Here is a 24,700-nt window from a genome sequence, read left to right on the forward strand (position 1 = left end):
CTCAACACACATGTCATGAGCAAACAAGACGCGGACCCAAACTCTGGAACAATCGGAAATGCATTTATGAAGAAGACTACATACCGTAGGCGCAGGTTCCTTACCGCCCAGCTCTAAGAAGAAGCACAAACTCCCCTACGCTATCATGTCCTTCCTATACCCGCAGTTGATCATGTCGTCAATCGTAGGAAGCGTAGAGAGGAAACGAACGCCTTGCTTTTAATGTCGTACTCTACTGCCTGTCCCTCAAATGACGAGGGACGTACTTCCCACCAGCCGGTGCTTGCGCAGGAGGCCTAGACTCACGCTCGCCGTCACCCTCACGGGCTGGTGCACTGCTGCGGACACCAGGGGCGACATAGCCACCGGCGTTGGCAGGCGATGCCTTCCTGTCCGAACCCCATCGGTCTCCTCCGCGAGCAGCCTCGAATCGGCCACCAGTAACAGGAGACTCGGTGCGCTCAGGACGCTCGGCACGGGCAGGAGGCGCGCGACCGCTGCCGCTAGCCTCACGCTCGCGCCATCCACCCCCAGGAGCGCTTCCCTGGCGGAGTGCTGGTGGGACGTACCCGCTCCTCTTGGGGGCTTCGGTCTCAGGAGCTGGTGAAGCAGCTGCCGGTGCGGGCGCTGGAGATGAGCTGGCAGGGGGAGGAGTCTGTCCCGCGGCCTTCATGGCCTCACGCTCTCGCCAGCTGGGCTTGCCGCCAGGAAGGGCGATCTTTGGTGGGCCAGAAGCCGAAGAAGACTCCGCAGCTGGCTCGCGAGAGAACGTTCGGTCCGGAACAGCACGGGCGGCACCGGTACCAGCTTTCCGCTTGGCCATGGCCTCTTCCTCGCGCTGAGCTTGAAGACGCGCTTGCTCCATAGCGGCACTGCAAATTGTTAGTGTATGGTTGTGGAGATCCACGGGTACTACTGACGCTCGCTCTTCCTCCCTCTGTGCCTTAATCTCCGCCAATCTCGCACGCTTCTCCTCATCAGCTTTGGCCTTGGCCTCCGCTTCCTCCCGCTCGCGCTCTTCCTCCTCTCGCTGGCGACGTTCGGCCTCCTCGCGTTCCTTCTTCTCCCTAGCGATACGCTCCTTGACCTCCTTGACACGTGCGGCCTTCTTGCTCTCGAGCTCCTTCTGTGCAATCTTCTGTCGCTTCTCAAACTCAGCCTTGCGTTGTTCCTTGACGGTCTTGACGAAGGTCTGGTATGGGGAAACCAGCCTTGACAGACGATGCTTGAGTTCGACGTCTGCCTTGTGCCTCTCTTCTGACTCTTTCAGTTCCTCAGCCTTGGCCTTCTCATATGCTGCGAGATCTTCTTCCTGCTGCTTCTCGTAGTCAGTCTTGAGATGCTTAATCTCTTCCTTGCGGTAGGCTCGCTCCAAATGATCGATACGCTTGCCGGCAATGCGGAGTTGCTCGCCGAGCTGGCTCTTCTCCCTCTCAAGAGCTTGAAGCTTCAAGAAGCGGATTCTCTGGGAATCGAGATCATCAAGATCCTCAGGAAGCTCAATGTCGACCTTGGTAGTCGCCTTGAGCTCTTTGATTTGCTTCTCCATCTCCTCACGTTGGATGCGCTTCTGTTCAGCTTTGATGCGCTGTTCAGCACGTTGCTTCTGCTCTTCGGCCAGGCGTCGAGCTTCCTCATCCTTGATCTGTTGTTGGCGAATGAGCCTCTTGGTCTGCTCTTCATTCTCCTTGGCCTGTTGAGCCTTGAGCGCAGCCTCCTTCTTTTGGGAGATGATGTCGCGGCGGGTGAGTATCTCTTGATGCTCCTTCTCGGCGCCTTCCTTGGCTCGTGCAAGAGCGGCCTCCTTATTGCGCTGCCGTTCCGAGTTGAACGAAGGATCGACGTATTGGCAAGTGACAAAGAGTGATTTAGCGAGACGAGTGAGCTGAGATCGGACAATCTCAGCTGGGGTGCTCTGCAGACGCTGAACAGAGCGAGACTCAGTTTCGGCTGATCCGGCACCTGAACCGGGGTGCATAGCTTTAGCCGAGGAGAAGACGTCAGAATCGAAGGTGAGCACACCAGTGGCATGGTCGGTGCGGATGGCAAGGTCTCCCTTCTTGCATCCGTTCATGATAAACTTCTCAATAGTACCGGCGCTGACGTGGAACGGCTCAGGGAACTGGGCGAGGCCAAGCACAAACTTGATCTCAACAGAATCGTAGACTTGAGACAGTTGCTGGAACAGGCGGGTAAGGATGACCTGCTGGAGCGGGCCAACGTACTTTTCCATCCCCTCATCAGCACCAATCTGAGACAAGATTGGGGAGATCTTCTTGCAAATAGAGAGGGGATGGAAATCGACCTCGAGGATATTGTAAAGATCGCGAATTTCAGGGCGGGCACGCTTGAGCAGACCCTTGCTGAGAGCGTCCTTGAAGAGAATGGCACGGGTGGGGGCCTGGGACATGCCGAGTAAGTTGGTGAGGCGTGAATTCTTGTTCTTCCTTGCCTCGTCAACGTCAACGAGAGCACCGCGGGAGCGGGAAGTGCTGATGACAGGGATGGCGAGAGCAGAGAGGAGTACAAACGAAGCAGCCTTGGTCATGTCGGCTTCCGTGACAGCAGGGTTGTCCTTCTTGGGACTCTGGCCAGATGCAACGGCTGCAGCGGACTGGCGCAGGAGGTTGTAGTATCGACTGTAAGCGGCAGCGTGGAAGAGGTAGTTCTCGCTGACCAAGAAGATGCGGGTGAGCTTCTCGAAGTAGTTGGCCATCATGATGTTCTTGGCTGGGCGCTTGCTCAAGCTGAGCAGTGTGTGGATGTCCTCGACGCTGCGGAAGGCCTCCTGCCACAGCTCAAGCTCAACGGCCACGTTCAGCTGCTGGAAGCGGGTGTCTAGGTGACGCTGTAGGGTGTCTGGATCAGACAGGTTGATGGCGTGCATCTGAGAGGAGAACTTGGCGGCATTCTGCAAATGGTTGCGGAGCAGCTCACAGAGACGACGGAACTCGGTCTTGCGGGCGTACTTGGAGCAGAACTGGAAGGCCTGATGGGCGGTCGACTGGTACATGAGCTCGAGGCGGGCGTTGTTTTTGAAGATGTCCAGGACGGTTCGGTAGGTCTCCCACAGGAACTTGAGCCATGGTGTTACAATGGCACGGTCGGTGCGGTCGCGCGATTGCTCTCCAGAGACGGTGGAGAGGAGGATCGACTCGGGCGTCTCGGTGGCCTCTAGATCGTCGACGTTCTTGTCGTCAGAGGGCTCGAGCGAAGACTGAACCTCGTCTGCCTTGGCCTGGGCCTCGGTGACCTTTTGCTCGGCGAGTTCGATGAAGCGCTTGAAGACAGTCTATGGCGGGTTAGTGCCAGCCGACGAGAACTCCTCGGGCGGGTGTCCTACCTCGATGGTACCAACGTTGGTGTTCTGGGCGGTGTTCTTGTACTGGTAGAGACCGTCCTTGGCCAGCTTGCCCTTGCGTAGGTCGACACAGAGCTCGACAAAGAGGATCATGACAGGCTCGAGCGAGGCGATGGGGCTGTTGCGGGTGCGCTTCGAGGTAACATGTTCGTGGAGTAGCTGGAGGGCAGCCTGCTGCTGCTCGACTCCGATGAGTTCTTGGGCACGTTTCCTGGAGCGTGTCAGTGGTGGTGCGGCCTAGAGGGCTTGTTCGAGGCGGGGCGCACAGTGTGTTCTCCGGCTTGGAGTGCGGTGGAGGCGCCATGCTGGGCAAGTTGAGGTCGCGGATCCAACTGCACGAGTCGGATGGGCTTTATAGCAGGCAGGCGACGCAGCGGAGGGCTTGGGGTTGAGATATGGGTGGGCGGGTCTCACACGGCGACGGAGTCAGGTCTGCAAAATGGTTGTGGTAGGCCTTAGTAAGCGAGCGGGCGAGGTATTCCCAGGCGCCGGCAGGTTCGCGCCCGACTCCCCGCAGATGCACGCGGCTGCAAGACGTCGGAGGCGCGCTGGGGTGTCTGAGTGAATGACGGCTACGGTGCGGTCGCAGGCAGTCACTCTGTCGCATGCAACGCGCACCTCGAGTCACGGGATTCCTCTTGCGTCGACGACACGATGGCGAGAGATTGGCTGTGGCGGCGGGCGAGGACAAAGCGCTCGTTAAACCCAATATGGCGCTATACCGCAAGCGTTGGGGCCCGACGAACAGACCCATCAAGGGGAGGGCCCTCATCTTCCAACCACCTCTCCTGGCTCCCGTGCTTCACCTGTCGCCCATCTCAGCAACTCGTCGTCAACGCCCTCGCAGCAGCCTTGCTCTCGCGCTGATACTCGGCGGCAGGCTCACCCGGCTGGCCGTCCTTCGCTCCTTACTCTCCCTTCACCAGCTCACCCTGTCCGCGCCGCACGCCCGACACGCCCAAGTCACGTCGCACCACGACGCACCCCCCATAATACCATCAACCCCAACGCCCCTCGCACCCCCATAATACTCACACGCGCCCCATGCCCGTCATGATGGCTCAAGCACCCTACGAGATACGGACGGGCGGCGACGGCAAGAGCAAGAAGCAGAGCATGGCCGAGCTCAAGCTGCGACGTCTGACCGAACTCAACCAGCGCCTGCGCGAGGACCTCGAGCGCCGCAGGATACCCGTATCGGAAGCCGCGTTAGAGTACGTTTAGGACCAAGTCGCCGTGCCCCGACGAACAAGACGGCTAACAGGCACCCGCAGTCTCATTGCATTCACGGATAAAGAACCCAAAGATTGGATGGTACCGTCACGATGGGGAACGGTCAGTACTCGCGCGCAAGCTGTTCCGCTCACTCGACTAACGCACGCCCAGATTGACAAGCGCGACGACCCCTACGCGCCACAACAGAGCAACGGCTGCTGCATCGTAATGTAAACGACGAAGAAGATGCAGGTGGTCATGTCCTTTACCGGCGTTCTGCGGGGCCCTTTTACGGCAGAGCCTGTTTTCTTTTACCCTTTAGGAGGAAGTTGATTAATACCCAAGGACCCGGAGTGGCCCAGTCTCGCGCAGTCGTCCTGGGAGCGAGGCCACCAGACGGGCCATGTACTTTTCAGCAATGTGTAAATTACTCGGATGCGGAGCTCGCTGCAGTTGATGTTTGCAGCGCAGCGGGGATTTCTGCATTTTCTTTTGGTCGGTCACGGCGGCTTTTTAGGTTCTACAATCACGAGACAAAAGCACTCTCATAATTCACTGTCGTCGTCTTTGACATTTCCACATGTGACCAGTGCTTGTCATAGCCAGCCTCGACATGTCGCCGTAGAAACGAGGCCATCTGGACAGGCGGGAACTTGCTGGAAGGGGTAGGTGGCTACATGCTAGGGCAAACGAGATTAACAAGGCGCATCGACATGGCGCGCTCCACCGGCAAACAACCGTAGTCAGTCGCGCTACAGCCCAATCAGCCTGCCGTATAACAAACATGGCTTCGCCCAACCAGACGCCTTCACGTGCAGCTGCAGGACGAGGCAGCCCGAATCTGCCGTTCGCTCGACCAGCTGGCTGGCGCAGCCATGTCCAATGTACCATGCACTGGCATGGGACGCAAGTCAACAAGGAACGAATGCAAAGGGCAGCTGTCCTCGCCTACGCCTCCCCCGGTGGAGTGCGGGACCGGCACTATTGGCCGACTAGTCTTGTATGCAATCCATGGCTGCAGCTTCGCAGACCCTGAAGCGCGGCCCAGCAGTCGAATCAAGTGAATGACGAGGGCATTGCGCAGTAGCTGTTCTCTTGTCTATGTATGTGTGTGGTATGCATCCCACGCGCGCGAGTCAAGTCATCTGTGAGCCGCTGGTCAACACCATGCATCCAACTCGACGACCGGGCGAGGGCTGAATGTCATGTGGGCTAGTTGCTGGGTGCTGGCACGGCACCTGATAATAGGCTGAGGACGCGAGGCCAGGTTTTGCAAGCCGCAGTGGGCTATAGCCCGCGCTGCATTCGACGTGCGCGGGCGAACTGCCCCCCAGCCCAGTCTTATCAAATCACCGTGGGGGCCTACCACCCGGCCTCTTCTCGTGCAGTGCCTCGTCCTGACCCCGACGACACTCTCTTCAGTATCCACTGGAGAGAGCGACGCCCGAGTCGCAGCCCGCTGCACCCTCGCCAGACGCGAATCTGAGCCGACGCACATGCGAAGCAGACGCAGCAGCCCGGTCCCAATCCCGCGCAGCCCCACCCGCCCATCTTCGCAACGCCAATTTTCTCTCTCCCCTCCGCCCAGGGTCCCGCGCCGACGATATGAACAGCTCGACTGCGCAGTCGTGGAGTGCTGCCGAGCACTTCCAAATGGACCCGCCCGCTGAAGACTTTGCCGGCGCTGAATTCATCGACTTCGACAATCTTGACCTGCACTTCAGCATCGATGGGTACAATCACGAAGGACCCGCCTCTAATGGGAACCAACTCGCCGATCTGACCGAGTCGCTCAATGTCCACCATCTCCAGGGCCAGTTTCCCCCGCAACTTCCCCAGGACCACCATCATGGCCCCAACGCCAGACAGCACGCCCAGAATCTGCCTGGCCATGGCTTGTCCCAGTCAGCCAACACTTTCTTCGACTATGGCATGGCCCAGTACAGCCAGGCTGGCACCCCGTCTTTCACCCAGGCCCAGGACCAGATTTACCGCCCACACCAGGGTGTTCCGCCCACGCCAAATAGCATAGAAATGCATGGCGACCCCCATCGCTATCTCCAACAATCAGATCACCACCAGTCGCTGTTCGACCAGAGATACCATATGCGCAAGGACGATGCGGTATGTTGGACTCGGACACTACCACAGAATCCCACTGACCCGTATAGACTTTCACCCCACTAGTTTCGCCTGCCGTGACGCCCCACGATGCGCGCTTCCAGATTCCCGACTTCACAATGCCCGGAGCCTACTTCAGCCCTCTTACATCCCCTGCCTTGAATGCCCAGAGCCAACAGCATGTGCACCACCAGTCGCAGCACACAACGTCCGGGAGCTCGACAGGCCACTCGCCCATCGATGTGGATATGGACATGCTAGGGGAACCTGCCCTGGTGCCACAGGAACAAGGACGCAGGAGTCTACGGAGTATCAACAAAAGGAATGTGCCGCGCACAAACGGCAACGGCCGTGTACGACAGTCCCCTATCGTTAAACCTAACAGGCGGAAAGCAACTGTGTCCTCTCTCATTCCACCCAAGGAGGTGACCGAACTCATGCAGGATGCGCGACTGACACGCCCGTCTGCCAACGGTCTGGATGTGCCAAGGACTCGTGAAAGCTCAGAAACCGATTCTATATCTCCTGAGCCTATGCTGTCGGAGATGCGACCGCCGCCGAAGCCTACTTCTTCAACAGCTTCCCCTGCCATGATGGCCCAGCGCAGCAGCCAGAACGGCACTCCGGCCACTCCTGCATCTCTCATGCGGATACAACCTTCGCCCGATGTCAGTGGCTCCCAAGAAGCACCACCAATGCTGGAGGATCTGACCCTACCAGAGGCATCACTAGACAGACCAGGGCTATCAAGAATCGATACAGCTATCCGGAATGGTGATGGTGACGCCTCTCGTATGTCTGCGCGGAAGACACCCAAGTTGAATCCTCTGAGCACGCCAGGCGCCTCCATGTCAGCCAGACCTAGTCCGATGCTGGACGCCATGTCTACCCCAACGAGTCCAGCCTTCTCTATAACTAATGGCAAGAAGGACCCAAAACTGGCGCGCAACCCCAAGAAGAGGAACAGCGTTAGCTCGAGTCTTGTCAGCCCTGCATTGAGGCCCAAGATCTCACCAAGCATAAAGCCTTTACTACCCGACGGCGGAAGTGGTAAGTACCCCTCAGTATCTGACTTGCTGTCTAATCTAATTTGCAACAGGGGTAACTGACAACACCCACGCCCTTCTCCTAGCATCCAAGTCAAACTACCAGAACATACTTGATGGCACCACCGTCCCCGGAGTCGTCTACCCCACATCACTTTCCACTAACCTCACTTCAAAACGCACATCTCACAAGATCGCCGAGCAAGGCCGCCGAAATCGCATAAATATGGCCCTCCAAGAAATGCAGGCTCTTCTCCCTTCACCGCAGCTTGGTGCTATTCCAGACGCCAAAAGCCCCGATACAAACGCCCAAAACTCCAACAACTCCAAAGCGGCGAAGGTTGAAAGCGCCATCGAATACATCAAGCAGCTGAAACAGGAGGTATCGGAGCGGGACGACTTGATCAGCCGAAAGGACCAAGAGATGGATGCACTGAAAAAAGAGCTCGCTGCGCTGAAGGGGAAAGGATCAGAGGTTTTGACTCCCGAGGCAGCAGCCCAGCTCAAGGCTGAGCCCTCTTCCAGCCCCAACACTGAGAACGAGACTTGACGAGGCACAGTGATGATATGAGTTATCCATCTACCTGATATTGCTCGGCTGAGCATTTGGTAACATCTGCACGCTACGTACGCATCCTGCTTTCTGCACTGCATCAGAAACGACGTAGTCGCCACATGGCAACGTCAGTTCGACGTTTCCATACTGTCGTGACCGTGTTCAGCAACACTCGAGACGGGGCCCATGTTCCACCTTACCGTACATGCTACATTAATTTGGTGGTTATCGGATTCGCGTTGAACTCAAGGGAAAACGTCTAGTCTGGACAAGACGACGTTTGTGACTTGTTCACATGTTAATACCCAAGATCCATACCTTGTGTGTGTTACAATGGCATGCAAATGTTTGTCTGGAAGCAGACAGGATTGTTAGCATACCAATTCATGTGAAAGCATCATGTACTGGTACAACCAGATGTATCGAATATTTGAACCCAATCAATATGTGTGGTGCATCTTAGAAAAACAAAAAACATCAATGCTTCAAGTCTTTCCAACCTCAACGCCCTACTGTATGGCTGCCACAGCAATGCAAATGGCCAAAAAAAATACCCTATATAGTCCCTTAACGCTATATGCAGATGAAAACCGTCCCGCAAAAAACTCCGGTGTAATGCAATGTCATGAGCAGATCATAGCAGTAACCCGGGAAAACGCCTCGCTTCATGCTCTAGAACTGAAAGGTGACGGTAGTGTGAAGTCCAACAACATAAGAGACAAAAAGCGAACGTGAGAAAACGACATGAACGAAACGAAGGTGTTCTATCCCACGAGAGAACTTGAACATAGAACAAAAGTGGCATGATACTTGTGTACTTACACCTTCCGCGCACCAAAGAGACTTAAGTTGATTGCAGTCTCATTTCCATTCGGGTTACCAGAAGATTCGGCTAGAATTTCCCACCTAGGCTGTACAAAAGGATAGTGCCGTATCTCCCGGTCTTGCCTCATTTGCAGCTTGCCCGGCGCCTGCGCAATCATCTGGCTCTGGCTACTAGATTGGCCTTGACCCGCTGCAGGAGTAGGACGCTGCGAGTAGACGGGCGATGGTTGCATGGCGCGCTGTTGCATTTGCTGCATCTGTTGCATTTGCGACATTTGCTGCAGTGGAGAGGGTGAGGCCTGGCCTGACGGGGTTCTTTGGAGTTGTGCGGGCAGCATCTTGTTCTGCGGGTGCTGGTGGTACTGCTGCTGCGCACGTATCTGTTGAGCCTGTTGAGCCGCTTGCATTTGCTGTTGTCTTTGTTGTTGCTGTTGGAAATAGCGTTGTTGCGGTGTTGCAGAGCCACTCGCAGGTACCTGCGGGCTCTGGTACGGTGATGGCTGATTCTGAAGGGGCGCTGGTGTCGGTGGTTGAGACGATGCCTGGACCAGAGGGGTGTTGACGGGCTTGGCCAGGACAAGCCAGCCGTCGACGGGAGCCGTTACTCCCAGGATGAAGACACAACGCGCATCGCTTGCAAGCCTTGCTCCTTCCAACCGAGTAACGTGGAACCGAACATCATCCGTTATGTAATCGGCCAAGAACACAGTGACATCAAAGACATGTTCGGTAATCGTAGGATATAGTTCCAAAGACGGATGCATGAGCAAGGCAGCCATGGCACTCATCAAAGCGGTCTGATGTGGATGTGTAGCCTCGGCCAACATGTCCGGTGCATGAAATACTACCAGACGAAGTAGGGCGTTCAACCAAACATAAATCTCTAGAACAGAGAGTCTGTTGTCTTCAAGAGCTTGACTTATGCCTTTGAACCTCTCGACCAAGGCTTGGAGAAGCGCAATCTGTTCCGTAGATGTCGCGCGCTTGTTGGAAGTCAGATCGATGACAGTGAGATATTTTTGTACTACTGCGGGCGAGACCTTCTCTGGTTCCTCTACTTTGACGGTGGATGTCATACACAAAAAGCTAGAGGCATTCAAGATCTCGCGTTCAGCGTGCTGTCGTATTTGGTCGGTGAGAGCAGCGTCCAAGCTCGCAAGTAGCCCTAGTCCTGAAGGTTGATCCTCTTCCACTGCTGTCTTGATGGCACTCAAGAGAGAAGCAGAAAGTACCTCACCGGAGCCTCCCAGCGCGGTTGCACTAGATGAGAACAGCTGCTCGATAGTCGCTTGGCAGATTGGTAAAGACAACTCGCTAGTAAGTGCAAAAACTGCAAGTACCTGCTGTTCAGGGCTCTTGTCGGGCAACCGTAAGTGACCTTTGGGGTCAAGTAGGCTGTCCAACGACGGCTTGAGCAAATGACTCGAGGCATCCCTGTTCAACTTTGACAAGCATCCTGGATCGCCGGCAATGCGATGTTTCAGAACATGCAGCATGGGCTTACTGCGTAGGAACTCTGAGACTTGTCCCTGAGCCTTCTGAGAAGTAATGGTTGAAGCAAGCCCAATCACCTCACTAACACATTGCGTAAAGCACCCTTCGGTTTCCAAGCAGAGCTTTCGTTGCTCCAAGCGGTATCGATATGCATCTTGCGGCGAACAAGACTGAACTAGAGCGTCAGACGGCAGAGTGATCATCATGCCTTTGAGAGCAGTTTGGAGGCCACCTTCAGAAGGATTGGTCTTGAATTTTGCGATGCAAGTTCTGAGTGAATCAAGGAAGGACGCCAAAGGAATACAGCCTGAACCAACAAGTGTAGGCAAGGCTACCCGTAGGGTATCAGTCCTTTGAGCCATCAAGCTCAGAAGCAGCCATTCATTCACGACCATGTCGAAGGTCGGCTCATCGAAGCAGCGCAGCCGATGGAACCATGCATGGTGATTGTTCAAGTGGAAAGAGCCCTTGGCTAGATGTTCCTCTAGGTTGCTGACGATCTTCCTCAGTACTCGGCCCATCATCTGTTGATCCATGCTGGTACCACTCGAAAGTATGCGTTCAATCTCGTCATTGGAAGACGATCCTGTTTGCATGACCTCACCCATGTTGTCGGAGGCTGGTGAACAGGCTACAAGAGAGTTTCTTTGGTTCAGTTGGCTCAAATCATAGTTGAGGAGCTGGGGGAGTTGGCCATCAGCTTGTGCTGTACGAGCTAGACTGGCAAGACTAAGCAGTAATTCGCGATCCGGGAGTCGGACAGTTCGTAGAGCGGCATATCTTGTGGCAATTCTAGCAAACAGTGGGTCAAAGGCACCTATTGCACGAAAGGTTCTGGCGTGGTAGTTGATCGTGTCCGCAGCAGAAGCAAGAACACTGGAGTCCAAGGATGTAGTTGCGACGCCGACAATGTCCGCAAGGATAGCAAGGTCTCCGAATCGCTCAAGGTACGATCTTACAGTGTGAAAGTCCCAGGGCGTTAGAAGAGAGACCGCGGCGGTTTCTTCGACTGAGGAGTCCTTCGTGGGTATGCTGTGTAATGTAAGCGAAGTCACGGTTAATTTACGAGAATACTTACTGCGCGCTAACCTCGGCATACTGAGCGACGTGTTGACGCAACCAAATGCCCAGTTCGAGCTTGATCGTCGAACTGAGCTTGTCTAGCTCGTCGTTGTTGAGCTTATTTGTGGTACTGTAGATGCCAAACAAGGTAGGTAAGGTCTGAGATATCATGTGCTCAGCGTAGCCAAGAGCTCGTTGTTCCAACTCGGCGGAGTGTAAGGTTCCACGAAGGAGTGTGCTCCGCAATGTACGGATTTGGTCCGGTAGCCCACTGAGGGGTATCTCGGTGATCAAACGCAACGGCCAGGACTGCGGCTATCGAATAGTTAGAACCAACAGATGGAACTTGTGGGGCATGACTTACTGAAGACAGATCTGTGTTGTGACCTGTAGATCCCGTAGCAATAAGCCACTGAAGGTAGCGCCCAGTAGCGAAAGTCTTTGAACGGACCAGTTCAGCAACGATTTTGAAGAGTATATTTGAATCGCCGGTAGCAACCCACGTCATGTCGCGGAGGTGTGAAACTATGCCGTCATATACGTCCGCGCCGAGATGGTTCCATCGACGAAGTAATCGCGTCGCCAGATAGATCCTGTGTGCTCCTGCTCGGTGATAAGTACATGCCCACTGGAGGAGAACACCGATCAAGCGTGGAGCGTCGGCGATTATCTCCATGCAGTCACAGGACAAGTCCTCAATACGCACTGGCTTGCTGTAGTCTACCGAGTCCAGTACCCGATAGACGCGGCCAGCCGGTGTCTGTGAGGCCGAAGGAACTTTCTTCGGCGATCGCAGGAGCCTAGCGTTCCTCAGCTCGAGCCTCCGGATCGCTTGCATGACATGTGCATGATTCTTCCTTTCAGCGAGATTCCGCAAGAGGGGACAATATCTGGCCCACGCAGTTGGAAGCAGCAGGCAAGCAGGTCGTGTGGCGAGCAAGCGGACAATGGTGTTTTCAAGGTATTGCAAAACGGCGATATAAGGTCGCAGATCCTCAAGTCGATAGATTTTGTCGAGCTGGGTGAGCAATGACTCGGCGAGACGTTTGCCGCGGCGTCGACAGCAGGTTACAGCGGTCCAGTAGTGTGATATGGAAACGACCAGCAGCCAGATAAATAGGCGTTCCGAGGGACAGGTATCCAAGCCATTGACTATCCAGTCGAGAAAGTGGTCGTCGTCGAGCAGATGCTCTTTGTAGAGATGGGTCGCAAGCTGGAGGGCGTAGGTGATGCGGGGTTTCCAATCACCCTGGCCAATGGTACTGATGACGCCGTCTATGAATTGCTCGACCGAACTGGTCCAGCCTCTGCCCCATGTCACGGTACCGGCCTGGCCCTTTCTTTTATGCGCACGCAGCTCGTTGATACCTACGCATTTGGCCAGCCACAGGGCTCTCGGCAGAGGAATGTGCTTGTTCAGACATTGTTCGAGCAGCACTTTGCCAGTGAGGCCGTGCGGTATGGTGCGGCTGAGACGGCGAAGGCCAATGGTTGGGTTGGCCAAGTCGTGCAGCCACTGCTCGCGGGTCGAGTCTCGCAGGGTCAATCGCGGTGGGGGCTTGAAGGTGTTTGGGGTTTGGAGGCGGCCCGTCTGCTGTCGCTTCTCCAGCACGGCGACGAACAGGGTCGACAGGGTGCTGAGGCCCGACTTGTTCTTGAGGTTGTTGATGAGCGAGGGGCGTGCGGTGTTGGACTCGTTCATGATCTGGGGCTTGTTGCTGACGCCTGCCTTGACTAGCGCCTCGGACAGGTTGTCCTCGGGGTTGTTGCCGGTCCATGGAAACAGATCGGCAGCCTTCCCACCGGGAAAATGGACGGGTGGAACGACGACTTCGGGCCCACCGGGTTTGGGCGCGTCCTTGACTCCGGTGCCGCCGGGCAGTATGCGACGCTGGTGCGAAGCGTCTCTCAGGTGCAGGGAGCCCGGGCGTGGGGGCTGGGGCAGGTTGGCGGCCGGCTGGTAGGGAAAGGAGTGCAGGGGCAGCTCGGTGCCGTGGGTCGGGATGGTGGTGTAGAAGAGCGGCGGGCGTCCTCGCGGGGGCGGCCTCGCGGCATCGTGGAGGGCAGCGTGTGCCGGTGGACGGTCGTCTTCTAGGGCCGGGTCGATGCAGTCCGGCTGAAGGAGGGTGTGGGCGGGCTTCGAGGGCCGGCGCTGCACCTGGGACCGAGGAGGCAGGGCGCTGCCACGAGTCTGTAGAGATTCGTGAATCCCCGGGCCAGGTCGAGAAGTCATCGCACACACAGCGGCTTCATCGTTGTATCAGGCGCATGCAGTGGGTGGGCCAAGGGAGCGAGCGACGAGGGCTGCGAGGTCAGGAGCCGCGTCGATGGGGCGGCGGCATGTGCGAGCCTCACACGCTGGCAGCAAAGGAGGGACGGCGGTGCGGCTCGGATGGGGCTGATGGGCAGAGCGAGGCGTGTCGAGGGAGCGACGGTTGACGTGATGTCTGAGGTTATCTTGGATTGCGAACAGCGGAGTCGATCACCCGGTAATACGATAGAGCGAGCAGGGATCCACACTACGACGCACTACGACGGGGGCCAGCGCCATGCCGGCCCAGCAAGACACACAGCCGCCGCTCACGCCGCCCAGTCCGAGTGCTGCACCCTATCCTCCACCACCCATCTCCACCCGCCCACACACCTGCCTACACCTGCCCGACACCTGCCCGCCAGCTCCACGATGGCCTCCAGAAAAGACATGCGGCGCGCCGACCTGAGTACGTGATGCCGCACCGCGCCCTCATAGGGGTTCCACGGCTCGACCCGTCCATCCCAACGCCATTGATCACGTGTCTAACGCACCTCCTCCTGCAGTCGTGCCCTATGCCGAGCCAGAGAAGGCCAAGGACGACAACGACATGTCGAGCACGCTCTCGAGCACACTGCCCATGGCTGCTGTAAGTGCTGCTCTCCCAATCCCATGTTGCACGGCTGATATCGTGTCCCAGATCTTCACGCGGAACAAGTAGGCAACACCCAGATGCGCGCAAAGCTCCATGACTGACATCACGCGTGCTGCACAGGATGATCGGCTGGTAGGCTTCCCCATCTTGTGCCACGTTCCCTAATTGACTCGACGCAGGGTTGCTGTAGTATTCGCTATCCAGTCGTGGCTTGCTGAGACCCCCGAGCAGAAGAAGACGTCGACTACACCCGCCTACTTCCAGGTTGGCATGTCTGGTATGTGCCGATTCCCGTTGTGCTTGCTCAGACAGCTAACCAGATCACAGCCATGTCGCTCCTCGTTGTAAGTTCGGCCCTGGCTCCGACAGATCTCGTGTTGATGCTGTACCACAGACCTACTCGTCAATATTCCTCCCCCCACCACCTATCAGGCCGGGCCAAGCATCTGGCACGGAGGCGTTTGCTGCTGCGCCGCCGTCGTAGGCCGCCGTAGGAGAGGTTGGTGCGTAGCCGGTACTCAGGTAGCAACGGTACCGTGTAATTGTATAATTCGACGTCCTCGCCGAGCAAGCGACAATACATGTCAGCTCGCTCGTAATACCCATATCACTTGCACGCCCCATGTGTCCCATGCCACCCTCGTCTTGTCTCATTCGCACCTCCAGCCTCGCATCCGGTACCGATCAGCCCTGAACGGCAAGCATCACCCTTTTGGCGCGCACAGACCACGGCGGGGCTCGCCTTCCTCTCCCGCCGCATTCCCCACCTCTTTCTCTCAGCCTGCTCGACGCTACAAACCTTGGAACCCTCACTTGCACCCTCCCGACTTGTCACCACCCCAAAACCACCCCAACTCCACTCCCAGCCCACCCAAGAAATCGCCGCTACCCAAAGCATCCATACCCAACTACCCCCCACCTACACGCGCGCTCACCGACTGTCGTATGTCCATCGAGAACCTCAAGACCTTCGGTAAGTCGTGACCCTCGAGGCGCATACCAGGCAGCTACTGACACGATATTCATAGACCCGTTCGCGGAAGCGGATGAAGATACCGGCCAGGTCAAGCAGACTCAGCAGGACTACATTCATATTCGTATCCAACGTAGGTCCCTCACCGCCCTTGCCCACTGATGCAAAAACCTTACCACGCACCCAACCCATTCACACACCTCGCTCCTGCCCACAACGGCCCGCATCTGCCATACGCTATTCTTTAGCCGCACCAGGCTAACACGACATTAGAGCGCAATGGCCGCAAGACCTTGACGACTGTCCAAGGTCTCCCCAAGAAATTTGACCAGAAGAAGATCCTCAAGGTGATTAAAAAGAAGTTTGCCTGCAATGGCACCATTGTAAGCGACGCCGAGATGGGCGAAGTCGTCCAACTCCAGGGCGATCAGCGCAAAGACGTCCAGGACTTCTTGACCGACAAGAAGGAGGGACTTGGTCTTGATGCGAAGACGATCAAGGTGAGTCACAGCCCGGCACGATTTAGCATCGAGTCACAGTCTAATCAGAAATCAGGTCCACGGTTTCTAGTCGTCCATGACTACTACCTTGTGCCTCCTCGATATGCCAGCTGCCCTCGTCCGTGGCACGGCTAAAGCGGCACAGCTTTTTGTAAGCTTGCGTCATACGCCTCTATACCAGGATGAAGAGAGGGGCGGAGTACGAGGCTGGTTCGAGCATATGCGCGGCAGTGGAATGCTGGGCGCCGAATGAATGCGTGTACCTGGATTATCGTTATTGCTACTGGCAAGAGCTCAAATGATATGACCACCTTCCTCTACACAGTGGACTTTTTTCATGTAGCATGCTCCACGTGATGTCCGGTTCAGAGTGGAGCGCATATCTGCAGCTTCAGAGCTGGGTTTCCAGATCATACATGGCTACATCTGAAGTTTCTAGGGCACAATTACATGCCCTCATGATGTCCATCACATGTACAAATATTGTTACAACGTGTCTATCCCCAGAGCTACCAACACTATACAGCACCACCAGCCTGTACGTTCAGCATCTGCGACCAATACAGCTCTTCTCTCGCAAGCACACTCGGCGTGGACGCCTCGGTGAAGCCCCAGACCTTCCAGTCCTCCTCCGTACCCTTGATGACTCTCTTTTGCAACACCAGATACTCGACTACAGTCTTCTTAACTCCATTATCGATAAACGCCTCGTCGCTCTTGGCGACCGGCTTCTCCGTCTCCCCTTCATCCTCGAATTTTTGCCTCTGTTGACGTGCCTTTTCCGCTCGTTGGCGCGCAGCATCTGGAACCCAGGGTAGCCGAGCAGCAGATATGGGAGACTTGGAAATTTTGGGCGATGTCGGCGTAGACCGTTCGACGGATTGAACGGATACGAGGCGTACAACGACTTGTCTGTACGCTGTGTCTGGTGTCTGCTCGCCCAAGGGCGACGCGCGGTGGCTCATTACGCGCGCGGATTTGAATTCGTGCAGGTTCCATTTCAGGGTCGTCTTGCCGCGGGCGGCGATTCGTTGCTTGAGTTTCTTTACGAGGGGTGGTAGGCATACTTGCTTGAGGGGCGTTACGTTGCCTCTGTTGGTTGGTTTGTGTTAGTGTGTTTGCAAAGTATGTCATATGAATTTTCGGGAGAGACGTACGAGGCGAAGCTTCTGTAGATGTGCTGGTAGTATCTCTTGGCTAGGACTTTGTATTGTGTGTTATGGAAGAGGTCGACGGGTAGATATTTTGTCCAGCCGGACTTCTGGATGCAATCGCGGTAGTAGTATCGTCTAAGGGTTTATGTTAGTCCTATACGCTTTCAACTTTAATCTCGGATGTGTTGTCCTTCTTCTTCTTCTGCTTCTCCCCTCATGTCGCAGGCCCGGTCCCAACCCGAAGAAAGTCCAACTTACGAGTAGAGACCTGTTGCCTTTTGCTTGACAATCTCCCAGTAATATCTCAGGACCCCTCCGAGGCCGGGCGATTCATTGTACACGTCCAAGAATGGCGCCCTCACGATAGTATTTTGCAGCAGACCAATGTCCTCCGCCATGGCATCTGTGTTGGTTTGCGCTTGCTCAAAGTTGACATTTGGTGAGGGCGAAATTTGGGATCGGGCTGCAGCTATGGCTTGCGCTTTATCTTGTCCGAGTTGTCTGTGCTTTGCTGGGTGTGACGGGGTGCTGGAGAAGGCGCGGCGGGAGGATGGGTGGGTTATGGTGGGTTGGGCGGCGTGCAGGAGGGTTTGGTGGCGGAGGAAGAGACATTGTCGTTGCAGCGCCGGTATCCGTATGCTCCGGAGTGGCATTTGTGAGGACATTGCGGGGGGCTGGCTTATGCTCGGGGCGAACGTTGGGCGTTCGCGATGAGGATGCTTAATATGTCAAAGTCGATCAATGTTCGGGCGCGAAGTTCGCGCTAGTGAGGTACATGTACGATTGGTCGCACCGTGCCCTGCTGAACTTGCACATTCACAACCTTGGAAGCTAGTTACAAACTACAAGGACCAATGGAGAGAGTACCGGATGCTTTTCTGGTCAGGAATACTGTTCAAGTGCACTTGGTCAGGTGAAAGCCGATTTCCGTTCTTTATGCGCAAATCTCATGTCGTCATATATTCTTCCACCTTTCTAACATAATACAAGTACATGCTCGGCAGGAGCAGAGTGGTGATACAAGACGCCGTGTATGCGTCGCAAAATCCCAACTTTTCATAACGCCGTTTGTATGCATCCAGTCCTATACATGTTTACACCACCTCTATACCGGCGTTGGTAATCACATGTTACTGCTCTCTCCGAGGAACTTGAGCACACCTTCATATGTTCCAAACATGATGGCGGCACTAGGTACCACACGGAACATGTGAGGAACCAAACCGCCGTAGAGTGCTGCCATACCCTCTTCCTTCCATATTAGTCGAAAACACTGAATGAGGCCAGTGTACTTCTGTCGGCCATCTTCCATTGGTGCTTGCCGCAGACGCGTTCGCACAACCTCATGGGGATATGTGATGAGCGCTGCGACAAATTTGGCAGATCCAGCGGCAGTCAGCTTGCCAGTCCATGCTACAGTCTGGTCCCACACGGTTGGCGGTCTGCCACTAGCAATGACGCGCTCTTCTCTCCGTGCCAATGACAGCTTCATTTGCTCGTAAAGCATCCACTGTAATGTGCTCTCGGTAACGCCCAAGTAGCTTGCAGTCAATCCGCGATATAAGCCACGGACACCCTCCTTCCGTATGGTCTGCATGGTGCAGTCGAATGCGTTCTTGTATTGCCGCCCGCGGCCATCCGAGTGTGTGTTTTTGTCCAGTTGCAGTCGTGTCTTGACCAGCCAGATGGGATTCGTAGCGGTCCCAGTCACGATACCAGCCGCTGCTGCACTACACAGATGTACCCATGCAGCCTCTTGACCATTGTTGAAATGTGTGCTGATCAGACGCTTGCCGTTTCCGTATGCAAAGAAGTTGATTGCGCGTGCGGGGACTACTCCGATGAGATTTGGTCCCAGTCCTTTGAAGAGAGCTCGCCACCCCTCTGCCTTTGGAACCTGCCATAATATCTCTCCAGTTTCCCGTATGTGCAGTAGCGAGCTGCGGCCGAAGGACATGGTCTCGATGGGGGGCAGGCCGCGGGCGGTGCGCATTGCGGCGAGATGCTGCTGGTAGAAGGTGGATTGCAGTCGAGTCTTGAGGACATCGAGCGGGGCTGTCAAGGTTGCTGAGGCCATGCCACCCAGGCTGTGACAGTGTTAGTCCTCAAGGCGTGGTCCAGAGTGAACTGTAGTCTTACCCTCCGGCGACAAAATGCGCCCACGACTTTCCAGACTTGACATCTTGTTTAGCTACCGGTGTCCCATCTGGCTGTTTTGGAGGGGTGACTTCTCCCAGCTCTCGCGACGAAGGGGGCAGTGGTTGCAGCGGCTGGGTTGTGGCGTCTCGGAGGCCTCGAGGTCTGGGTGCTTCTTGCAGTGGCATCGAGGCAGGGGAGGCGCGTGGCGATTGGTGGCGGCGTGGGTTGAGGAAGGCGCACGCAAAGTCAAGGGTCGGAGGTTCGGGGCGTCGGCTGCTGTGGTATCATGAGGGGAAGTCGTCGCGCCGGGCAGTGGAGGGTGGTGGCATGTGTTTGCACATGCAGCGGTCCCCAGATTTTTGGAATGGCCATCCAAAGCGGCTAGCGGCTGGCGAGACTACCGCGGCGTCATTCACACCCCAGTGCCATGGATTGCGCTGTGAGCTCATCGAGGCCCCTGGGAAGAGCACACACCTCACGCAGCCATGCGACCAACATCGGCGTGCCTCGCGCCTGGCTTCGTCAAGCGGAGTCTGGACGAGTTCAAGCGCCTCTCCAACTTCGGTGAGCTCTGCAGCTGCATGTGTGCATGCGCCGCCACTGACACGCGCAGCACTCAAGCTCGAGGGCCTGCGCTCCCCGTCCAAGCCCTTTCCGCTTATGCACTTCGACCACGCTGAGGATCTGGAACGATGCAAGCGCATGAGCGACAAAGACATCGGCGGCTTCTCCACCGTCAACTTCGACCACCATCCTGTCTCCCAGACGGAACCCCCCCACGTCCGCTTCCATGGCACCATATCCACACAACTGCCACACAACCAGCCACACATCCAAAGAACAGGCTATGCCGGATGGAGGACACTTGATCGAGGCTCCACCATCTTTGGCAAGTCCCTGTGGGACGTGAGCATGTACAACTTCCTCGCAATCCAGTTCAAGTCGGACGGCCGCAAGTACTTTGTCAACGTGCAGACCGAGTCGATTGTTCCTACAGACATCCACCAGCACCTGCTGCACTCCAAGACACCGGGCGAGTGGGAAACCATTCTAATCAGGTGGAACGAGTTCGTGCGGACGAACCATGGGCAGGTCGTAGAGCCACAGAGGGAAATGTTGACACAGAAGGTGAGGACGGTGGGCATATCCTTGATAGACCGCATACCGGGGCCCTACGATCTGAGCATTAGCAAGATTTGGGCAACAAATGCGACAAACGAGGACGAATTTCTGAACAGCGCTCCTGTGCCGCGTTTGCAGTCAAGTGCAAACGATCTCAAGAAGGTCGCGAGGAAAGACTCAGGATTTGGCCATGCGTCACGGGAAACAGTTGCATAGATGTAGACGTTCATATCCATATCAAACTATGAAATCTTGTTTACAGTCGTGAAATGAAGTCTGTACCGCCAGATCGCCGGCAAATTGATGGCTTGGTAACCTAGGCACCAATCGCGTAGTGATTGGGGCACCTGGGCAGTTTTTCGGGCGCATGACTTCGCGACAAGTATTGTACGCGCTGCGCGCCGCCTCGGTTGTTCATTCCCTCCCACGACCTCCAGCAAACACCACATCCTGGACGTCGCAGCCTTGCCTGACAATCAGCAATCGCCTTACCTGGATACAATGCACATATTGCGCGAAATCACACGACAAAGGTTTTTCTGTTGGCGATAATCGCCAACGCTGACACCGTCAACGCCCAGCGCTGTGTTCTGCTACAAGCATTAAACCGCCAAACAAACATGGCCACACCGCGCTACCTCACGGCGCAAAAGATCAGCCTTCTTGTCTTGACCCGTCTCTATTGCACTTCAAGTCTTCCTTATTCCGCTACGATACCCGTACTTTCCTTCATCTTGTCAAACAATCTTCCTTCGGCACCGTCCAGCGCTCGGCCACAGCGCTCCAACATCTCCAGTCAACAAGACACGTGTTTCTCAATCGATGCCTTTGAAGATGTACTTCAAGAACACCCCTCCAACATGCCTGGCCGAACTCTTCTCGATCTCTTTCTCAAACACATGTGGGAAATGAACTCTTTCGATGCGCTGCACGCTCTCTTCGACAGTATCCTAGATCTGGTTACACCTCCGCCACACGGTACACAAGATCAAGAATCACCAGATCGGATCCATCTTTCCAAGACATCACCACTTGGAGCATTTGTTCGTAGAGCGCACCTGGAATTCACGAGGCTGCAGTTCGACGATTCAATGAAACTATGGTCTTCATTTATCAGGTACAGAGCCCCAACAGCTCAATGGACAAAGAGATTGGCTGGCTTGGCATCAAGTGGTGTAGACATGGTTGTATCCGAGATGGGTCTGAGAGCTGGCGACGACATGTACGAGATCGCGTACGGGAATCTACAAGAAGATCAAGAGGAAGGAGCGGGCATGAGTTTGAACGATCTGGATCGAATCCTGGACTTCCAACTCGATAGGCTTCAGAGGTTCGGAGACCGTGTTCCTGGCGATATGAAGAGTCAACTTCGCAATATGGTCAAGTCGTCCGGCATTGTACATCGGCAAGCGCATCTCGTACAATTCTTCGATGCCTGGAAAGCCGGAGACTACACATCTGCTTTTGACAATCTACATCGCTACTACGATTACGCTATGCAGACTCGCGAGAAGATCCATTACCAGTATGCTTTACTGCATATGGCTATCCTTCAGGCCGACTTCGGCTGCTTTGGCGAAGCGATAGCTGCTATCAACGAGACAATTGCCACAGCCCGGGAGAACCAGGACATGACTTGTCTGAGCTTCAGTCTCAGCTGGCTGAATCATATGGCGAAAGCCTACCCCAAGCAGATGAGGGGTGCCGGTTACATGAGCATGCTCGGAACTGAGAGGGATGCGTTGGCCTTTTTGAAAGCGAAAGCCAAGGAGACCAAGATGTACAACCTGCTCTGCGCAAGTTTACTCAACGAGGCAAAGCTTTCTCTGGCGACGGCACGTAGTTCATGATCGCGTTGACAGACTACCAGGACTAACTCACATATAGGGCGACTCTATTCCCCGGGCATTAGAACATATTTATCAGTCTTCACATCTCAACATCAAAGAAAACGTCAACAGTTACGGTAGTCAAATGCTTCTCACAGGGACATTCTATCAGCGACTTGGCATCCCACATCTAGCCAACATTCATTACGAGCTTCTCCTCGATTGCTATTCACATTCCTGTCCGATTGAAGAACGTCTCCGTGCGATCGCTCGCAGAGCTTTCGTTACAAGCCAGAGCGGCCGCTACGGCGAGGCTATCATGATGCTAGAAGCTGTGGATTCTTCGGTGTACAAATCGCTCAAGTTTTACCAATTCTTGATACTTTGCATTGGCCTCATCAAGCTCAGGAGAGCTATTCGAAGGTACCATTTTACCCGCACCTGCCTAGATTCAAGTCATTCATGCTGACACCAGTGTAGATCCGACTGGTCAACGTCAACTCATTTGCTCGAAACCCTTAAACCGACAGCCTCGCCCTCTACCCCAACTCTCGATCCGGAACTCTCTTTCCTTCAACACGACACGTACATTGAGTACCTCATCTCCACATCGCAGTTTCCTCTAGCCTATCAATGCATTTCATTACTGGCACAATCTCTCAAAGAAGACAATGCAGACATCCAGCAGCGTGTTTCAGTGCTGCTAATGCAGGCAGAGTTATGGAGAAAAGCAGGTAAACCGGAGAGGGGCTTCAGCGTTGCGCTGCGGGCGGCAAGTGTGAGTTTCAGGGCGCGGCTTGCAAGTTCGCTATGGTCTGCAGTGGGCTGCCTGGGTGCGATACTGAATACTCTGGGGGAATGTCGAGAAGCGAGGAGGTTGGTCGAGACCGTGTTGCCGCAGGTACGTTGCCTTTTTATCCTTACTCGCTACGGAGTTGCATATGCTGATGTCTGGAGCAGGCTCTAGAAGGCGCAGATACCATGCTTACAGGCACTCTGTACTCGCACCTAGCAGACTCGTATATGGGTCTCGCCAATCCCACCGCCTTGACAGTCTCGACGTCGAACGCTGGTTCCCACCCCCCCTCAACACCGAGAGCAGGCGAGCTGACATCAAACCGTTCCCGTGTCGCAAACATCGCCAAAGCGGAATTCTACGTCGACCGGGCGAGGGAATGCTTCCAAAAAGCAGCGTATCTGGATGGAGAGTGCGAGCAGCTGATGAAGAAGGCGATTATAGCGAAATTGAGAGGTGATGAAAAGGTTGCAGAAGAATGGGCTATGAGACATAACAGTGTTTGGGATGAGGGTTATGGATCACAAGATGTGTAAGGCTGCTACCAGAATGTCACATATCACAGGGCAAGGTGCAGACGCAAAGGAAATGTATTGCTGGCTGCCCCAGCTTGCTTTCGCTCGTCGTACTATATACACATTGAACCCCACACTTGACCCAAATACTGGCCCGCATGATTCTTGAATCAATGCTTGGGAGCGTACTGTGCAATAGCTTACTCATCCTTCTTGTGGTAGTTGACTTTATCGTTCCAGAAGAGGGTCTATCGTCAAGTCAGAACACTAGCCCATCACGTTGTCGTCGAAGTCTTACCTTGTCACCATCTCCCCAGAAGTAGTTCTTGGTACGGATGTTCTGGTATGCGTACTCGGGCCTCTCGGAGCGGGGGTTCTCGTGTTCCTCGTGGGCTACGTGCTCCCAATGAGCATCCCACCTGACCTTGGCGTTGACACTGGCGACGATGATGCAGGGGACGGCAACGCTATCATAGCATTAGCAGATTCTCTTGCTTTATCAACAACCCTCTTAATATGATGATCCGATACCACCATCCTCTCGCATGTGCCCTGGCTGCACGCCCTTCCCTCTGCCCCGTTTAACCCCCTCCACCTCCGGAACGGCCCCAAGTATCTAGGTACTTACTAGAGCGACAGCTTGCGCCAGAACTCGCCAGACTCAGCGGCGTGCTGAGCAATGTGGGCACGCTCGCGGTTGAACTCGTTGTCCTCGGTTCCGGCAAATTGCTTGGGGCTCTCGGAGCTGTAGTTGCGGCGGCCGGCGCGGGCAGGGGCGCGGGCGAGTGCCTGACGAGGCGCGGCGCGGGCGAAGGAGCGGGCGGCGAACATGGCGACGTTTGTTCGGCGTGATAGAGTGGAGGGAGGATGCAATTGGCGTTGGCGTGAGACGTGACGACGGGAGCTCGAATTGACGAAGCAGAGGCTTGGCGGATGGGCTGATGCGGAGTTTCCCGCTTGCTCTTAGCGTGGCCGCGCTCGGCTGCCGGTAATGTGACGTCGTGTCTGGCGCGTGAAGTCGCGTGTGACCGTGTCTTACATGTTCCTGTAAAATACAGAACAAATGAGATGACGACGTGATGATGT

General features: G+C 55.4%; 10 protein-coding genes across 10 annotated transcripts; 5 read left to right on the forward strand and 5 right to left on the reverse strand.

The window, feature by feature from the left end:
- Window positions 1-232: 232 nt before the first annotated feature.
- On the reverse strand, window positions 233-3,665 carry TIF32 (eukaryotic translation initiation factor 3 subunit A; the record flags this gene model as incomplete). Its single annotated transcript, XM_051435909.1, has 4 exons — window positions 233-872; window positions 921-3,292; window positions 3,344-3,572; window positions 3,628-3,665. 4 exons carry the CDS (start codon window positions 3,663-3,665, stop codon window positions 233-235), a joined length of 3,279 nt encoding a protein of 1,092 aa, XP_051289703.1.
- Window positions 3,666-4,414: 749 nt separating this feature from the next.
- On the forward strand, window positions 4,415-4,810 carry GNG1 (Guanine nucleotide-binding protein subunit gamma; the record flags this gene model as incomplete). The annotated part of the gene is made up of 3 exons (XM_051435910.1): window positions 4,415-4,575; window positions 4,636-4,696; window positions 4,748-4,810. 3 exons carry the CDS (start codon window positions 4,415-4,417, stop codon window positions 4,808-4,810), a joined length of 285 nt encoding a protein of 94 aa, XP_051289704.1.
- Window positions 4,811-6,181: 1,371 nt separating this feature from the next.
- Window positions 6,182-8,293, forward strand: J4E90_006365 (uncharacterized protein; the record flags this gene model as incomplete). The annotated part of the gene is made up of 3 exons (XM_051435911.1): window positions 6,182-6,700; window positions 6,748-7,747; window positions 7,797-8,293. 3 exons carry the CDS (start codon window positions 6,182-6,184, stop codon window positions 8,291-8,293), a joined length of 2,016 nt encoding a protein of 671 aa, XP_051289705.1.
- Window positions 8,294-9,117: 824 nt separating this feature from the next.
- On the reverse strand, window positions 9,118-13,913 carry J4E90_006366 (uncharacterized protein; the record flags this gene model as incomplete). The annotated part of the gene is made up of 3 exons (XM_051435912.1): window positions 9,118-11,650; window positions 11,697-11,995; window positions 12,045-13,913. The coding sequence occupies 3 exons, from the start codon at window positions 13,911-13,913 to the stop codon at window positions 9,118-9,120; spliced, it is 4,701 nt and encodes a 1,566-aa protein (XP_051289706.1).
- A 468-nt stretch (window positions 13,914-14,381) lies between these two features.
- On the forward strand, window positions 14,382-16,194 carry J4E90_006367 (uncharacterized protein; the record flags this gene model as incomplete). The annotated part of the gene is made up of 9 exons (XM_051435913.1): window positions 14,382-14,400; window positions 14,498-14,580; window positions 14,632-14,648; window positions 14,707-14,718; window positions 14,766-14,863; window positions 14,914-14,930; window positions 15,367-15,559; window positions 15,615-15,692; window positions 15,833-16,194. 9 exons carry the CDS (start codon window positions 14,382-14,384, stop codon window positions 16,192-16,194), a joined length of 879 nt encoding a protein of 292 aa, XP_051289707.1.
- A 383-nt stretch (window positions 16,195-16,577) lies between these two features.
- Window positions 16,578-17,611, reverse strand: J4E90_006368 (uncharacterized protein; the record flags this gene model as incomplete). The annotated part of the gene is made up of 3 exons (XM_051435914.1): window positions 16,578-17,151; window positions 17,217-17,348; window positions 17,472-17,611. The coding sequence occupies 3 exons, from the start codon at window positions 17,609-17,611 to the stop codon at window positions 16,578-16,580; spliced, it is 846 nt and encodes a 281-aa protein (XP_051289708.1).
- Window positions 17,612-18,336: 725 nt separating this feature from the next.
- On the reverse strand, window positions 18,337-19,537 carry J4E90_006369 (uncharacterized protein; the record flags this gene model as incomplete). Its single annotated transcript, XM_051435915.1, has 2 exons — window positions 18,337-19,300; window positions 19,353-19,537. 2 exons carry the CDS (start codon window positions 19,535-19,537, stop codon window positions 18,337-18,339), a joined length of 1,149 nt encoding a protein of 382 aa, XP_051289709.1.
- A 300-nt stretch (window positions 19,538-19,837) lies between these two features.
- On the forward strand, window positions 19,838-20,690 carry J4E90_006370 (uncharacterized protein; the record flags this gene model as incomplete). Its single annotated transcript, XM_051435916.1, has 2 exons — window positions 19,838-19,916; window positions 19,966-20,690. The coding sequence occupies 2 exons, from the start codon at window positions 19,838-19,840 to the stop codon at window positions 20,688-20,690; spliced, it is 804 nt and encodes a 267-aa protein (XP_051289710.1).
- An 875-nt stretch (window positions 20,691-21,565) lies between these two features.
- Window positions 21,566-23,635, forward strand: J4E90_006371 (uncharacterized protein; the record flags this gene model as incomplete). Its single annotated transcript, XM_051435917.1, has 4 exons — window positions 21,566-22,309; window positions 22,362-22,726; window positions 22,784-23,204; window positions 23,264-23,635. The coding sequence occupies 4 exons, from the start codon at window positions 21,566-21,568 to the stop codon at window positions 23,633-23,635; spliced, it is 1,902 nt and encodes a 633-aa protein (XP_051289711.1).
- Window positions 23,636-23,814: 179 nt separating this feature from the next.
- J4E90_006372 (uncharacterized protein) lies at window positions 23,815-24,445 on the reverse strand (the record flags this gene model as incomplete). The annotated part of the gene is made up of 3 exons (XM_051435918.1): window positions 23,815-23,862; window positions 23,913-24,081; window positions 24,243-24,445. 3 exons carry the CDS (start codon window positions 24,443-24,445, stop codon window positions 23,815-23,817), a joined length of 420 nt encoding a protein of 139 aa, XP_051289712.1.
- Between the last annotated feature and the right edge of the window lie 255 nt (window positions 24,446-24,700).

This window comes from Alternaria incomplexa (genome assembly GCF_024043165.1).
Source record: "Alternaria incomplexa strain BMP 0042 chromosome Unknown scaffold_9, whole genome shotgun sequence".
NCBI lineage: Eukaryota > Fungi > Ascomycota > Dothideomycetes > Pleosporales > Pleosporaceae > Alternaria > Alternaria incomplexa.